The 18,007-nt window shown below is 33.9% G+C and overlaps 1 protein-coding gene and 1 long non-coding RNA gene across 5 annotated transcripts; one reads left to right on the top strand and one right to left on the bottom strand.

Moving 5' to 3' along the window:
• Positions 1-3,007: 3,007 nt before the first annotated feature.
• On the top strand, positions 3,008-6,620 carry LOC130718034 (NAC domain-containing protein 53-like). Its single transcript, XM_057568473.1, has 7 exons — positions 3,008-3,281; positions 3,381-3,661; positions 3,759-3,965; positions 4,610-4,711; positions 5,082-5,597; positions 5,685-5,802; positions 5,945-6,620. Exons 1-7 carry the CDS (start codon positions 3,128-3,130, stop codon positions 6,355-6,357), a joined length of 1,791 nt encoding a protein of 596 aa, XP_057424456.1. The 5' UTR covers positions 3,008-3,127; the 3' UTR covers positions 6,358-6,620.
• Positions 6,621-8,333: 1,713 nt separating this feature from the next.
• LOC130718037 (uncharacterized) lies at positions 8,334-13,984 on the bottom strand. 4 transcript variants are annotated; one of them, XR_009012511.1, is made up of 7 exons: positions 13,607-13,984; positions 13,154-13,244; positions 10,979-12,992; positions 10,268-10,378; positions 9,922-10,008; positions 9,572-9,734; positions 8,334-8,903 (listed from the first exon to the last, which is right to left on the bottom strand). It is a non-coding gene; the product is annotated as an uncharacterized LOC130718037 (long non-coding RNA). The 4 variants fall into 4 exon arrangements; XR_009012509.1 differs by having other exon boundaries at positions 8,335-8,903; positions 10,254-10,378; XR_009012510.1 differs by having other exon boundaries at positions 8,359-8,903; positions 9,922-10,378; positions 10,979-11,080; positions 12,859-12,992.
• Between the last annotated feature and the right edge of the window lie 4,023 nt (positions 13,985-18,007).

The following is an 18,007-nucleotide window of genomic DNA, read 5'->3' as shown; positions in this document are numbered from 1 at the left end:
AATGATTTGTACTCCCTATATTTGGTTGAATGAATTCTAATTTGTAAAGTTATGAAAAATTAGAATTTAAATTAGCCTTTTATAATTAACCTTATCATAATAAAACATATGATAAATAATATTGGTTTTGCAATCTATAATTTCATTTCATGTCAATCATTTTATATATTTTCCCACATATATAATATTAAAATGAAAATTGTATCTACCGAGCTATCATCTACAATAGTACTTGAGGATGACTTTTGTCTACAAATTCACTAAGCTAATAAATAGGACTTAGGATTTTATATTTATCGAGGTTTATATTTATCGAGCTAGCGCCTGAAGTAACAAATTCACTAAGCTAATATATATAATTGTAATAAATATTTTGACAAGTTTTATTAATGTAAAATACAAAAAATATAGTATTTATTAATTTACAGTTTCAGAAAAAAATCTCATAAACTTAACCGTAAGAAGTATTTTAACATATTTGTTAAGTACTCAAAAATAGAATATTTTTATTTATAATCCCATAATGTTTTTTCTAAAAAGTTTAAATATTTCCTAGAGAATTTCAAAAACAAAATTATATAGTATTTATAAATTTCTAATTTCATTTTTTTCTTAAAAAATAATATTAATAAGTAATTAAATATTTTTATAGATTTCAAATAAAAATTAAATACCACTTACTAAATTTTAATCTCGTAAATAATTTTCCAAAAAAATGTGATAATTATTTTAACATATTTGTGAATGATTTAAAACCATAAATATATATAGTATTTATGGTTTCAAGCAAAAAAAATATTATTTATTGAATTAAAAGCTTTGACTTATTTTTCTAAAAGGTAATAGTTGCCAATATTTTAGAATATTCTTTAAACATCTAAAATTAGAAAATATATGGAATTTGTTAATTCATGGCCTCATAAAAGGACTCTTTTATGAAAAGAAAATAGTAATAAGTATTTTAACTTATTTTCTAATAATCTTAAAAAAGATACAAGATTTATTAATTTCTACATTCATAAAGTTATGTATTAAAAATATCTGTAATAATTATTTTAATATATATCATAATGTAAGATGTATATTAGTTATCAGTTTATAATTTGTATTTTTTCTTGAAAGGAAATATTTAAGTATCTTAGCATGTTTCTGAGGATTTAAAAAACAAAATATATTATTTCTTATTTTGTAATTTCACAATTTTTTTTTTTAACAAATATGCAATATTTTTAGTCTTACATATGTTTGACTAATTGGGTGAATCTAAATTGGTCTATGTAAGAGATTTTCATAGCTTTTGGTCCCTTAATTTTTTCTTATTTTTAATCAATTCAAGTGAAGTCACTTAGTTTAAATTTTTCACCAAGTCATGAGCCCACATGGTGTGCATAGTTAGCTGAAGGGTGCTCACGCGAAATTTTAATTTTAGTTTTGATTTCTCTATTTTTTCTAAATTCATTTTCAATGTATCATCATCCCATGTCTTCCTCTTCTCCTTCATTATCTATTTCCATAACCACCACACTGTAGATTATGGCCACAACCCCCTCAGCCCCAAGCCCTAAAACACTACAAACCAATCATCACCACTGAAAAAACAAGTTCCAGTCGGCAACCTTGCTCACCGCCGCTGCACCAAACCCAAATCCCAATGGAATCCCAGACACATAACCACCACTTCGTACAACTATCTGCCCTGCTTGCATATCGACCAAAAACTCCAACAAGAAGGACGAGATTGAGCTTCAGAAATTGACTAATGTCACAAGTGTTCAACAAATTGAGGAGGAACCCGTTTCAACATAACTATTGAGGGTTAGCGGCGATGTGGAGGTTTAAGGATTGGTAGTTGATGAGCTTTTGGGCTTGCAGGTAGGCAGTGATGAAGATTTGGAAGACGAGATCGAGTAGAAAGTCGTCGACAATGTCGATGTGGCAATGACCACCAACAATGTCGTATGCTTAAAGGATGAGAAGGAAAGGGATGTTGGTGTGAGTTTAGTTGGGTGGTCGCGCTGATGACGTCGAGTGCACCAGTTTGCTTGAGTGATGGGGTTTTCGGAGGAAAGGATAAGTGGAGTATCGGGAGGACGAGTATGAAGAAGATATGAGGGGTGATTTCTAGGGTGCGATGTTTGAGTTGGTTTCTGGTCGGGACAATCTTCCTGGAGGGAGAAAGGAAGCTCAGTGGTGGCCAAGACGAGGTGCAGTGGTAGGAATCTATAGTTTGGTGGTTATGGAGGATGAGAAAGAAGAGAGTCTGAAACTGATTAAAAAAAATTTAGAGCGACCAAAAGTGATGCGCAAAATCCACATAAACTCATTTTAGCTAACTACGTTGACGAGTGACTACCTAAAATTTGGTCATATAAACTAAATGGCGTCAGGGTACCACACAAAAAAAAATTCAGGATACCACAGAATTTACCAAATTTAAATAAACCAAAACCTATGAATTTCAATACGCATTTTTCTTTCTAAAAGAACAATAAGCATTTTCACAAAAATGTAAATGTTTTTAAAACAAAAATATTACATAAAATCACATTTAATTTTGAACATTGAATATCATTTCTATTAACTTAATTTCTTTTTCAAACCCATAAAACCTTCCATTTGGGGTTGAAATTATTTCTCTTAAAAAGTAAAATACTTTACATTTTCTAATAAATCATTTTCCTTACAAAGCAAATGTTGAAATTCCAAGAAGTATTAATGCCAAACCATTTATTAATCATAAAACATTCATTAAAAAAAGACCCTTTACTTAAAAATTATCCAACAACCTAACTTAATTGGATTACCATTCCCTAAATAGTTTTATCACGTACGTTCTTTTTATATTAATTTTTCTCCGCGTAGACATCATTTGGCGAATCACATCCCTCCACGTGTTACTATCTGAGTTCACTCACCCTCACAGACACAGTGCTACGCCCCGCGGGTGACAGTGAGAAAGTCACCCACCCGTAGCTATATAAAACCAACCCCACCCTAATCCTCTTCCTCCTAGAACCTTCTTTCTTCTCCACCAAACTCTCTTTATAGTCTCATTCATTCCAATTGAAAATTCATAAACCCTAATTTCCCCAATTCCCCCAATTCAAACCCTCCGATTCGAAAATCCATGTCAAGCAATCTCTCACCTGGCTTCCGATTCCACCCCACCGACGAAGAACTCGTCGGCTTCTACCTCAAGCGCCGCGTCACCGGTAGACTCTTCCACGGCGACCCCATCGGCATCGTCGATGTCTACAAATACGAACCCTGGGACCTTCCATGTTAGCATCTCGATCTTCGATCTTCGATTGTTATGGTGAATCAATGAATCATTGATTGATTCGAGTTTTTTTTTGTTTTTTTTTGTTTTTTTTTTGTAGGTTTGTCGAAGATGAAGACGAGGGATTTGGAGTGGTACTTCTACACTGGGCTTGACAAGAAGTATGGGAAGGGTTCGTCCAGGACGAACCGCGCGACTGAGAAGGGTTATTGGAAGACTACCGGGAAGGATCGTCCGGTTAATCACGCTAACCGCACCGTCGGGATGAAGAAGACGCTTGTTTATCACTTCGGTCGCGCTCCGACCGGGGCGCGGACTAACTGGGTTATGCATGAGTATAGGTCTGTTGATGAGGTGCTGGCTCAATCTGGAGTAGCGCAGGTATGTTGCAGTGATGAATTGCTTTTGTTTTTCTTTTCAATTGGGTTGTTGATAGTTGATACTGAGTTATAATAAGATTTTTTGTTGGGTGGAGAAGGATGCTTATGTGCTGTGTAGGATTTTCGAGAAGAGTGGCGCGGGGCCCAAGAATGGAGAGAAGTATGGGGCTCCTTTGATAGAGGAGGAATGGGACAATTTTGATATGATTAGTCCCTTGGCTGCTTTTGGTGATGAGTATATAAATGAAGTGCCTGATGTGGATGGTTTGTTGGAAACAAAGGACCTCGATCAGGATCAGGACCAGGTTTGTATTGTGTCCTTGATTATGGATCTGGAACTGAAATTCTATTTATGTTTTTGTATGATTGAAATGATTATTAAGCTTATTTGCGGTGAATGTTCATTGTGAATTAGTAACTTGATTGTTGAGTGAGCACCGGAGCATGCCATTTGTGAAGATCTGTGTACTGGAACTGGAATTCCGTATTTGTTTTTGTGTGACCGAAGTGATTATTAAGCTTCTATATTTGTGGTGAATGTTCAGTGTGAGTTACTGACTTGATTGTTGAGTGAGCCCCGGATCATGCCATTTGTTAAGATCTGTTTACTGGAACTGAAATTCTGTATTTGTTTTTGTGTGACCGAAATGATTATTATGCTTCCATAGTTGTGGTAAATGTTCATTGTGAATTACTATCTTGGCTGTTGAGTGAGCACCGGAGCATGCCATTTGTGAAGATCTGTGTTTTTGTTTCTTTTAATCGTGTTCTTCACTCATAATATGCCCTTCCTCAGATTTTTCATTGCTATGCCCTTTTCTGATCTGTGATCCATGATAGGTATAGACATATTTATACCATGGCTCTTGCTTGTTTAGCTTATTTTGTTTTGCATTTTATGCGCAGCATATTCTATTCTCTATTTTTTTAAAATGTGTTGAATTAGCAGAAGCACGTGGCTCCCTTGGCCCCTTTGGCGGTTGTGGATGATAAGCTTATGAATGGAGTGCTTGATGATGGTGATTTTATGGAAACAAACGACCTCGATAAGGTTTGTATTGTGTCCCTGATGATGATCACTATGTGTCAGAACTGGAATTCCATATTTTTTTATATGAATGAAATGTTTATTAAGCTTCCATATTTTTGGGATATATGTTCACATTGTTAGAGAGCACCAGAGCATGCCATTTAGGCAGATCTATGTTATTTTTTGGTCATGGTCCACATTTCATAGACATGTCCTCCAGATTGTCATTTTTATGACCTTTTCTGATCAATGATAGATATCTGCAGTTTCTCTTCTTTCTTTTTGTGACTTCCTTTCAAGCATTTATACCATGACTTTTTCTTTTGCTTATTTGTTTTGCCTTTTATGCGATTAGATTCTCTAATTTTAAAAAAATGTATTTAATTAGCAGAAGCTTGATATGCCGGCTGTTGCGATTGGGAGTGCTGATTTTCCTTCAAACTTCCATTACGGGGAGTGTAGTAGCCTTCCTGAATATTCCCAAGCATTCATCAGTGATCGGAAGCTATTGGAAGACACTATGGGAAATTCTGGGCCTGAAAATCACCAGCCTTTTAATATGGCTCAGCAATATGGTGCTGACACCAATGCAGGGAATGATGGAGGAGACACTGGTGAGCTGAGCTATGATGAAAAGCCTCTGAATTTCGATTGTCTTGATAGTCTAGCTCAAGGCTTGAATCCCAATTGGTCTCCTCTGAATCTTGATGAAATCCTGGAAACCGATGATCTTGCAAATTTGGCAGAGGGTAATCCTGCCGAGGCAGATTCTTCTGTTATTGGCATGGTAGATGAGTATCTTTCATACACTGAGGATGATATTTACAAGTATATATGTTTTGATTCTCCTGGGAATGAAGGGAGTGAAATCGCCATTCCTGACCAAGGACCACAGCCCATCCAGCAGGTTATGGTTTACTTCAGATTTTCAATGTCATTTCTCTTACTGATTTGTATTATAGCTGTTTATTAAACCTTTTCTGGGTATCGACAGAATGTGGAGGTCGAAACCCGTGATATTTCCGTGGCAAGCAAACCTGTTTTTGAAGCACAATCTAGCAATGAAGCTTCTTTAAAGCAGCATGTTCATCAGACCTCCAAGTTTGTATCAGGTAATTCATTTTACATCCTAATATCTCCTTCAGTTGCTCTTTTGGTTTGTGTTCCTGTTGATCAATATAGCTTGTAAACTGGTTCTCCTCAACTTGTTACGTTTTTCTCACATATGTGGGGAAATTCTTCTATATTTGGCAGAAGATTCAAATCCAATTGTAAAGCATGCCCATAAATTGTTGGCCAGCATGCCTGCTCCACCTGCATTTGCTTCAGAGTTTCCTACTAAGGGGTTTGCTCTTGGGCTTCATCCTGGTGCCCAGTCTTCAAATACCACCCATATAGCAGGTATGATCAGCATAACAGACATTACTTTAAGAGGCAATGCGATGGATTGGATGGTGGGCAAGAATGGAGGATTTAATGCCACCATAATGTCTTCCGGGTTTTCTCAATCTGACTTTAACTCTGATTCTTTGATGCCTATTTCTGACTTGGTCTCTAGCAAGACTACATGTGTGTTGTCACATGGCTGTTTATACTTGATGGGGTTTTCGGTTCTGATTCTCTCACTGAGTTTCAAGATTGGAAGCTACATGTATACTGCTAAATGACAACTGTAAGGTTGGCTATGAGAGAGTAAGCTCCACCAGTCTGTTAGGATATTATTTTGTGTTGTTGATCGCGCTCATTTTATGATTAGGATCCCATGAACTTGTAGATTTCTTTGTGGTAGTTTAGTCATACTAATCTATACCTTCATTGTAACATATTCACCTTTACATACATTTTTTGTTTCAGAGTGCCAACTTAGAGTGACACGGTCTTTGATACAATTCCTAGTATATATTATTATTATTATTAATTACTTTGAATAGATGCCTGAGTTCTGATTGATAGGTTATTCATGATTTGTTTGTTTCTCTATTATCTCGTCTCCTCTCAGGGTATCCGTGGCTGTTTAAATTTTCCGTAAAGGAAACTAAGATACTTGACTCAGCCAGGGTGAAGCTCGGTTCTATTTTGATTGATCTATTTTTTAGAAAGTTTAACATTTTCTTTTTCAAATTAATTTATGTCTTGATTTTCTTAGAAGTGGTTCAGTCACTCTTTTCGAAGAGAGTATGCTAGTATTTCTTAGATTGGATGTGCATTGCAATGTCGCCACCCGTCAGGAAACGAATTATCTCCCTTCAAACAAATGTCTTTCTCGGCATTTGAACTTGTGTTCTCAAGTCTTCTATTTTGGTTTTTGAACCTGTGCTCTCAAGTCTTACGATGTTCTAGCTTGCTTTACCTCGATGCTTTGATTGGAATAGAAAAGGTAAAACTTATTTTGGTAAAAGAATGTTATGTGAAATTTCGCGAGTTGATTTTGGTGTAGAGAGTTGAATTTTAACATGATTTTTTTTGAATAATAGTATGCTCACATACCATTTCCACCTCCACCTTAATAAGATAAGAAGAAAAAAAAGAGAGAAATGAATAATATGATAAGTGATGTGATAGAAAATACAATGACAAATAAAAAGAAAAGAGTGAAAATAAGATAAGAGAAAATGAAATGTGAATGAATCATTACTCAATTTTATGATTATTAGTATTATACCCGTTTGTCCGTGCGATGCACGGATAATTTTTTACGAACTCCACTGTTAATTACAATTATTGAGTATTTGATATATATGGAATAATACAATGATGTATTTACTAAGACGTACAATTTCAATTAGTCAAACACTTATATCTCATTATTATCTTATGTTTATGTTTAAATGTTTTATCTTTCTTATATATATGAATTATATGAGTTTCAAATGTAAATTGTGTTTGACCCCTGTCGACGGCGCAATCTTTACGGTAAAAGATGAAAAGTTGACTGAAATGGAATAACATATTAGACTGTGAGAAAGATATTTGAAACTAAAAGAAAATATTTACACATCAAAGAGTATTATTCATATCTCACTTTCTTTCCTATCTCATTTCCACACATTTCTCTATTTTCTCTTCCTATATATCTAAGGTGGATGTGGATAAGAAGTGTCAACAAAACATTATTCAATGACCTTGCAAATGAGCTTACATGCATTAAAATGCAAAAGACAAGTGATCCTAGTTCCTTAAAAGTGAAGTTACATGCACTAAAATCCTCCAATTAACTTAATTGGTTTCTTAAATTCTGTAGGTAATGCCCAAAGATTTTAGCAACAATTTATTGTTATTCTGTTAACCTGTACTGGTCCAGCTATAATCACTCTCGTTAGTATAGGTGTGTTATGTGTGCTTTTGTGGTTTTTGATTATGATGATAGCTAAAAAAACAACTCACCCTGGAATCAACTTTCATTTAGAGACCAAAATTGTTCAATTTGACTCAACTCTCAAGCATCTCTCTAGCTAGAAGATTTTAATGATGTCACTGAAAGGAAAAGATTAAATTTTATGATTGGCAAACCACATTAAACATATACTTGGTTTTTTAAGAGATAGGATACAGAAAGAAAAAGGACAAAAAAACTGTAATACAAAGCTGATAAGATTAAAAAACATTGTTGTTCACATAGCTCTTTGAAAGTTTGTCGGTTGTTAGCTAATTAAAAAAAAAAGCATAACAGTATAGACAATGATTTAGCAATCACACAATCAAAAAAATTGATTAACCTTGGCCAAAGAGATTAAAGTTAAAATTTTGAAATTAGAGCTTGTGTGATATTCACACTTATAATATCTCTTTATTAAAGTAGATTCTTTTTTTTTAAGGTGAAATATAGTTTAACAATATTATTCATATCATGTCTAAGTCTTTTGTTTTTCGGCACAGTATCAAATGAGAATATGTAGCCTTTTCATGATCACCTTCCTTCAAATATCCCTTTATCCAATTCCCTCACATATGATCATCTAACACCATCACACTAAAGCTATTACTCATTATCCCTATCTACCAATAGTTGTATGAGACAACCAACCAACTATTCTATATCTGTATAAATATTTTCAGCACGTTTAAAAGCTGCAGTTTGTCATGAGCCATTTTCAACAGGTTTAACAGCATCAACACCTCAAGGAATGGATTCTTTCAACTTCTATAGTCCTCTTTGCTAATTCATCCATTTGCATCTCTTCCTCATCAAGTTCATGCAATAGAGCTTCAATTTCTGCAATACACCATTAAATTTCAGAAACATTGCCTCTTATTTATAAAAATATAATACATATTTACTTCTCTAAAGACACAGAATCACACACTACACACATTGGTATATGGCAGGCATCAAATCATTTTAAGATCTCACTTTATCCTCTAACTGAAGTGCAGTTACTTGCCTATTTTGTAGCTCACTCCCTTTCTGATAAATTTTCTTCTCAATATTTGATATAACATTGTGCATAAGGAGATATAGAAATCCCCAACTATAGAAAAGCATAAATTCAAAATTGCAATACATTATGAAAGAAGAAAACCAGAGTTGTGATTATAAGCTTGTTTGTTCGATTTTGAATTGAAACTATAAAAGATAAATTGAAGAGTGAGGCAACGTCTAACAAATACAATATGAGAAGCAAGATTAAAATAGACAGAATTAGTTAAGTTGATTTAAGAAAATTAATAAGAGCATAGTAATTTTCATAATCTGAAGCACTCAATGAAAACCAGAGTAGTGTTAAAAAAAATTATATAAAAACATGGACACACAGAAGAAAAAAAGTAGAAGTGTGAGCCTTATGACAGAGAGTAAAAGAAAAAATCTAATGAGATTTGGATCTTCCTTCACTCATTGATGTCTCCTTATACTAAGGAATAAGTAAAAGAAAACATGATGACCTGCAATGAAGGGTTCCAATGGAAAACATACTGCAATGAATTGTTCCAATGGAAAAATGATCACAACTTTTCAAATTTTGCGAACACTTTCATGATCCTTGTCTTACTTTCTCTGTAGAAGGAGTGAGATTCACATCTTATCCAAAATCCAAGAATGTTTTATCTGCAAATTGATGGCCTTCACCCTATTAGCAACAGAAAACTGATTGTGGCAATTTGATAGTGGCACGAACAATAAAATAGAAACACTGTACATTTGAAAAAAATGAATTAAAGAAATAGATAATCAACAATCATTCACGGTAAAGAAAACACATTGCAAAATTGAATATTGTGCCATACGGCCATACCTCATTAAAATCCTTAAGCTCCTTTGGTTTTCCGTTGCTGCATGATACAAAAGTCCCTATGAAGAAGAATGAGAACTATGTGTATCCCTGCAAGTGTAACTCATAGGTAGCTTAATGTGAGAAAGAGTAAATACATGACCACAATTCATGATGATCTAAACAGTTTCATTTTCTGATTCTCCTGCACAATAATTGAGGCCTTCAACACATTCTTGCAACACATAAACACTTCTTATTGCAGTCTTTTTTAACAAAAATCTTAACTAACTACTTTCATGATGAAAAATGGAAAGTGTCAATTTTTCAATGGAAATATAAGAGGAAGAAGGAACCTGAAATCATCAACCTTATCAGCATTCTGGAACTTTCCACCTCTCAATTGGCCATTTGGATAAGATGACATTTAGATATTCTGAAGCCCAACTCTCAGCAAACACATATTTCATCCCCAAGGCACCTGCCAAATCAGAATGTGGCTTCAGCACGAAAAAGTTGAAAAACAATCTTTGAAAATAAAGCTCTTGACTCTAAAGTATCCTATTTTGAAAGAAAAAATGAACATGGCAAGAGATTAAACTACATGAATTGAAGACTTAATATAAACAAAATTTCATGTGCGAAAGAAAAAGTGAATATGCCAAAAGCTTAAACTTATCCACCAAAAGTTTAAAGATCTTTCAACAATTTTTCCAAACACGTCCACCACTTCTTTTCATGTGTGGACAGCAAGTCATGAAGTTACAGTGGCTCAGGCTTATTCAATATATAAGTCAACATAAGGGTATAAATAATGATTTTGAAACCAACAGGAGAGAGAAAATACAACAATGAGGATGCAAGATTCAAAGTCAATAATAGTTTAATGCATTTCAAAGCTTATCAACATACTAAATTGGTTTAATCTTTTAAATGCTGATAGTTTGCAAACTCATCATCAAAATCATGTTAATTTTTTTTTTAAAAGCATCAAGATCATGTTAATTAAAGCAGTTTTCTTGAATTAAAAAGAAAATCAGATTAAAACTCTATATTTCCAACACCATAAATTAATTAGTACCTGATCTTTTACTTCAATGTTATGGCTGCATGAGGAGTATTATGTGGTTTCAATTTCTTCGTGGAGATTCTTGTTATCTTTAGGAGATCCCCTACTGTGTCCCTATAGCATAAAACTATCCCATAAGGACCTTGTATTGGAAATCACAGCAAGAAAATACATCATGAAAACATAACCTTTGAATAGCTAATACATAAATTTCTTGATTAGTGGCTTCCTTATTGACTCTTAAATTCTCTGAAATGTATGTTATACTGTAATCATAGAAATATTAGGCAAGTGTTGGATCACATTTTCCTAGTAAGGGAAAGTAGGAAAGCTCCAGAAAAAGAAGAAATAAAAACAAAAACCACCTTCAATTCAGCCTTTTGCAGTTAGAAAAGCAGAGTGATGTAATGCACCTTAGCTTCTACTTTCTCCAAAAGGGAGTAATTCAACTTTTCCACATGAAATGTTTCCACAGGTTCTAGTAACTTGTAATTTACACATTTTATTGGTGATGGAGACTCAAGAGGTTCTAAATTCTAACAATCAACTCTAATTCCAAAATACAAAATTAAGCAGAAAAAAGAAATGCAGAAGCATCAGTGAATATTTGAATCCAGTAACACCAGAAAAGTCAAAAGCTGAATCCAGAATTGCAATGTCCAACACTAAATATGAAATATAAAGCCTCAATTCATTTAATAATAACCATATATCTGAATAAATAAAACTATAGAATTATAAACAGAATGAGGAAATGTGTGCTTTAAAATTCAAGATCCCTGGTCCAAGCAATGAAAGAAACTAATGTAATGAGCAATAAGCAATTATTTCTAATAGTTATTGGCAAGTAATTGGCTCTTAAATATACTTTAAGCAAGATTGAAAGTAAGAAAGATAACTGACAATAAACAATTATTTCTAATAGTTATTGGCAAGTATCAAAAAAGTAATACTATTCACGGCTTATCAGCAAATGTAATGAGGCATAAAAAAAACCTAACCCACTTATAACTCAAATTAAACTGAGTTAATCTCATAAGGCCACAAAGTTACCCCAACAATAAAAGAACATGTTCTAATTGGAACTTGTCAGTGAAAATAACAAAAAGCCACAAAGGCACTCCAAGCATGAAAGAACACGGTTGTGGTCCCATTAACAATGTTGTTTTCTTCAATGGATATTCAAGGATAGGTATTGTAGTGATTGATGGAAGGCAACAAAGAAGGAATAACCATTTCAAATAAAGGCTATCAGTGAGAGAATCTCACTCTTGGGACTGGCCAACCCCACATAAAACCACTTTCCATGTAATTTTTGCCAACATTCCATTATACTCACTCTGTATCTAATATTTACGACTATAAAAATTCAGCCCTCAAACATCCCTAAAGTCCACCTCAGTAACCACATGAGTGAGGCTAAACAGAATATTTAGCAAATGAAATCCATATCTAAATCTGGTTAAAACTTCTTTAGTTTTCTAAATTAACGATCTTGCATAAAGACATGACACTAAATGGTACATGACATGAGATATCGCTTCTTTGATACTAAATTAGATTTCTCTACTTGCCAAGGCTTTCTTATTCTATTTGTGACATAGTTGGAAACACAATATAACTTAAAATATAAAAATACAAATTCAACCGCTGAGAAATATTTCCCTTTCCTTTAGTAGTATGACAGCATTAGTAAAAGGGAGAAAAACCTGCATTCCATCTCTTTTTGCTCTTCAAAGTAATTATTGAAGTTTTTTATAAGCCAAAGAGTTGTATTAAAGGGAGCACAAGGGGGTGCCTCAACCTAAATACAATAGAATTACAATAGAGGAGAAAACAGAAGGAATGACTAAACTAAGACTAAAACAGAACAAAGAAAGATAAGGGAATACCAAATGCCCAAAGGCTAACTACATAAACTATACATAGAGGGGTCTCTTTGTATCCATATATAGCCATAAGCCATCAACAAACCCGCAAGGCTCTCTTCCAAAGGCAAAACAGCACAACCCCAACACTCCAGAATCTGGAAATGACATAAAATACCAGAGGAGACCAGAATTATAAATATCCCAAAGTAATTATTAAAGTAATTGGTGGAAGGAAACAAAGAATATAAGGAGAAACATTGAAAATAGAGACTTTAAGTGAGAGAAGTATCTCATCTTTGTGAATGGCTAACCCCACCTAAAACAACTCTCCATGCCATTTTTGCATACATTCAATTCTTCCTTCTCTGCTTAAATCCCCAGGAAGCAAGTATGCCGCAAAGATGAACCTGCAATTTGATAATAAAATGACATAAAAATTGCCCTCCCATTCCACAGCAAGAAACAGTGAAATCAGATGAAATATGAGCATTCAAACAGAATAGGGAAATCAGATGAAATAGAGGTGGGGGTTTCAAGCAGAAGGATTGGGATATGGGAATGGTGTGAATGAGAGTTCACAACATGGGGTATTTATAGCCAAAATTTGACTATACTGACACAAACACACATCAAGCAGCTGTAATATATAAATTTTAAAAAATTGAAATCTCATTAACAAAAATCAATAACAGAGATAAAAGAGTTGGTGTAGTACAAAATAAATTCAACCCAATGGAGAAAATTAATGGAGATTTGGATTGATACTGACCTTTGTTGATGCATTCAACCCTAAAAGTTGGGCAACTGATGAGAAGGGATGACGAATGAATAGTTGAGGGATTGAGGTGTAGAGATGTGAATGGTTGGAAACATCAAGCGGCGGCCGAAAGTAAAACTTCATCAGATCAATCGGAAAAGACCCACTTGATGGATTGGTGAGAAGTGGGTGGAAAGAGGAAGGATACACAGAATCACACAGGTCGGGTTTCAGATTGATGTGGAGAAAAAGAAGGATGTGGAAGAGAAATCACGAATCAGAAGGTGATGACTGGTACGGTGGGGTGGGTGGAGAAGAAGAGGAACACGCGAAATCAGTCGTAGAGATGTGGAGAAACAGTGCTGAAGTTGAAAACGACGTCGTTTTCAGTTTTCGGAGTTAAAAAAAAAAAATAAACAAAAAAATAAACAAAACAAAGACACGTGTCGAGCCGCTATAGGTGGTCTTCTAGCTACAGTAGTGGAAGAATAAGAAGTAGTAGATTTTAAACTTTTTTGGTGCACATATTTTATGAGAATTTTAATAGTAAATTTTTTAATTGGTATTATCCTATTTAACAAAAAAAAACTTATTTACTATAAAAAGTTAAAAACTCGTTTGGTACGTTGAATAAGAGGGCAAAATATCATATATTCTCTTTTAGTTCACAAATTTTTCTTAAAATTAATTTATTTTAATTTATTTCTAAAATGTGTTATTTTAAAATTATTCATTTTTTGTTATAAATACTCCCAACTGTAATTGCGTACCTTATATAATTTTTAGAAAGAATATTTTATAGAAATAAAATTGTATCTAATTAATTTTGGAAATAGGATATTTCAAAGATTAAAGAAAATACATTTTTAAGAAATAAATGAATTTAAATCATATTTATTTTAAATAATAATTATTTTTTTGGTTATATTTTATTTTCCAATACTAAGTTAAAAAAAGAATGACATTAGAAAAGTAAAAAAATTAATTAGTTTTAAAAGTAGACTTATTTAGAAAAATTTAAAAATATTGATCGTAATAAATTAATTAAATTTTATAACATATTTTTTTTAATATATATCCATTTGCTAAAATATATTTGTAAATATTGAGTATCTTTACTTGTTTGGTTAAATAGAAAATAAAAAGGGAGAAAATTAGTTTTTGGATAAAATAGTTTTGGTTTGCTCGGCTGGGTTGAATCTTTGTTTGCAGGTATCGTGCAGCTCGAGAGGATCCCGTGTCGATTGAAGCTATGTTTTTCGGTTTCAATGGGGACTCTTCCAGATGGTGTAAATGTTAGGAGTTGTTTGCTGGGGGTTAGAGGTTTTTGGAGGTTTTTATTGTAGTTGTTGAGCTTTTATCAGTTCTATATTGACATGGTTGGTTATTGACCCCTGTCGAGAGAGATTGTTTATCAACATTATTAAGCAATTATTTTAGATGATAAAAAGGTAACATAGAAATTGGAAAAAAAAAAATAACATTCTCTTTTACTTCCTCTTCATTGATAGGAAACTCCTAAAATTGGTGGGGTCCACTACTTTTACTCTCCTCCCTCTCCCCTTTATATATCAAACAAGGGCACTTCATCTCCCCTCTCTCTGACTTAGACTTAGACTAAGACACTAAGGCATGCGTTTCCTAAAGCTATTTAAACATGGTTAAAAGGGAATTGAAATCAAGTTTGATGCTTGAAACTTCGAAGTGGGTTATGGCCTAGATGAAGTGCTTCCCTTGTCTTTCTGCTTCCCTTGTCTTGAGTTTGAGTGGTTGTTCAACTTTTGATTTTTGAAGCCATGCCAATGCATCTATATCTATGGATGATTTGATTTTGGTATCCAATTCTCTGGCTCTTTTACTCCATTCCCCTCTCGCCGAATCAATAATGCACGCAGTCATCATAGTCAATCATTCTTAGTCAAGATCGAATAGCTTCAACCCTACGTGCCGTGAGTATTGATTACCAAAAATAAATTTAATTCATATGATATTCATCTAATGACTTTTAATTGCAATAACTGTCTGGATTTTTGATTGCATGGACTCCGAATCACTCTCCTTAAGTCAATCTTCCTAGGAAAATCCTTTTCTATATTGCTATGCACATATGATCAATTTTTCAATTATCCATTACTTTCCCTAGTGCATATTCCTTTCCATTGCAATCTATTCTAGTTAATCTTCCTTGGAAAACCCTTCTATGTGTTGTTTGCTAAGGGGATCAATTTTTTTTTTTCCAATATGTTGATGCATATATGCATTACTTGCACTATTTCCAATTCCTTTTCATCACAACCTCTCTTTCCGTCAATCTTCTACGAAAAACCTTTCTTTGTATTTCTTTACTCATATAATCATTTTTTCCCAATATGTTGATCAAAACATCCATTACTCGCACCCTAACACCTCACATCAAGTCCTGGTTTTTGATGCTAAAATTTACTTAACATATATATATTCGTTTCTTGTGCTTTACTAGGGTCCTTAATTTACTTTGTCGTGTATGGTTTAATTATCGTCATGGCCATGTAATAAAAGAAAAATTAATAATTCTGAATTGATATCAAGTTTGAAACTAGATATTTCAAACTGGATTGATGTAGCATTTCTCTAAATTTGTCATGTTTTAGTGATTGTATTTCTTGTTTACTTAATATTATATCACTCAAACTTTTGATATTATGGTCTTTGTGGCAAGTAAACTTAATGGTGATTTTGAAACTATCAAGATGTATAACTTATCCAACCATTATATCTATGCATGATTTGAATTTGGTTTGAAACTCTCTTTCTCCATCAATATTGCACACGGTCATCATAGTCAATCATTTCTAGCATTTGGTTAAAGATTGAATAGCTTAGCTTAGTCCATTACTTGCCCTAATGTCTATTCCTTGACATCGCATTCTGATTTTTTGTGCTTCAAATTTACTTACTATGCTCCTATTTTTCCTACTTCTGACACTTTTTTTTGTGTGCTTTGCAGGGGTGGCGAGGGGAACATTCCTTTGTTAACATACTTTTTTCTGAATGTTTTAACTATCATCATGACTATGTAATGAAGGTAAACTTGATAATTCTGAATCAAAATCAACTTTGATACTTGAAACTTCAAACTGGTTGATGTCCTTGATGTCATTCTTTTCCTATCTTTATTCTTGTATTTTACTAGTTGTATTCTGTGTTTGTTAAAAAGTTACATCACTCGTTTTTTTATGCCATGGTCTTTGTGTGTGAGTGTGTGTTTCTCCCTCCCTTTGTCATTGAATTGATAATGGATGCAATCATCATAGTGAGTCTCCTAGATTTTGGATGAAGATTGAATAACTCCGATTCCTAGTTCATGTTGTGAATTCTGATTAACCAAAGATAAATATAGTGTTAAGTCATTTTCTCTTCATCTAGTGACATGTAATAGTTAATTGTAGTGATTGTGTAGATTTCTACTCCTATCCTTTAGTTAATCTTCCTTGGAAATCCTTTTTTGTATTGCTTTGCTCATGGGACCATCTTTTTCAGGTTGCGTCTACCGTGAGTCTGTTTGTAAGTGAAGCACCATACTTCACAAAAAAAACGTGAAAGTACAAAAATAACCTCTTAATAATATTGATTTTCCAGAAATAACCCTTCTTTAATCTCTTCCATCTTCCACCTTCTGATTACATTACCAAACTCCCAAACCCTAGCTTTCACCCAAACTCCTCACCGCACCGCCGTCATTCTCGCCGGCGCCGCCGTATTCCTCACCGGCACCACCAAATTAGGCTCTGTCCCTCGCAATATCTCTTATGGTTGAGCCTTTATGAGATTCACAAACCCAAACAAGCTTCAAAAGGTTGATCCTTTCCAGATCTGAGATTTAGCCTTGGTGGTTAACCGTCGCTCCAACGAACTCCGCCCCTCCACAACCTCCTCTGACCTTTCCTCCTTCCATGATCCTCTCACCTTCTCCTTCTCTTTTGCACTCCAACCTAGCCATTTCACCCTTTGTGGCATGGAGATCTTTCACAGATTCGATTTGAAGCCTGACCTCTGCTAAGAAGAACGCTGCAATGGAGATGAGCGGTGGAAGATCGCCGGAGCGCAACCATGCGAGAAAGGAAAAGAGAGATGCAGTGGTGTTGGAGAACCATCAAGATCCAATTTTTCCATCTACACACAAAGATTCACTCCATAAAAAATCATTCTTTCTGATTCTCTAGCAAAATCTGGAGTGGATCTAGCAACTCCCTTTGTTCTATGGTAGGAATCCCTCCGATTTGATTCACATTCAACATATGCTACAGGGACTTAGCAGCTCAAGTCTTGATGTTACTTCTTGATTCTTCTTCTGTTAGGATAAAAAACAGAGCATTTGGGCTTGTTTCTTCTATTTTGTAGTCATGGGTTAGATTCTTCTTCTGTTAGGATAAA

This window comes from Lotus japonicus, chromosome 5 (genome assembly GCF_012489685.1).
Source record: "Lotus japonicus ecotype B-129 chromosome 5, LjGifu_v1.2".
Classification (NCBI taxonomy): Eukaryota; Viridiplantae; Streptophyta; class Magnoliopsida; order Fabales; family Fabaceae; genus Lotus; species Lotus japonicus.
Note: the sequence above shows the minus strand (reverse complement) of the source record. Positions and strands in the feature narration are given on the sequence as shown.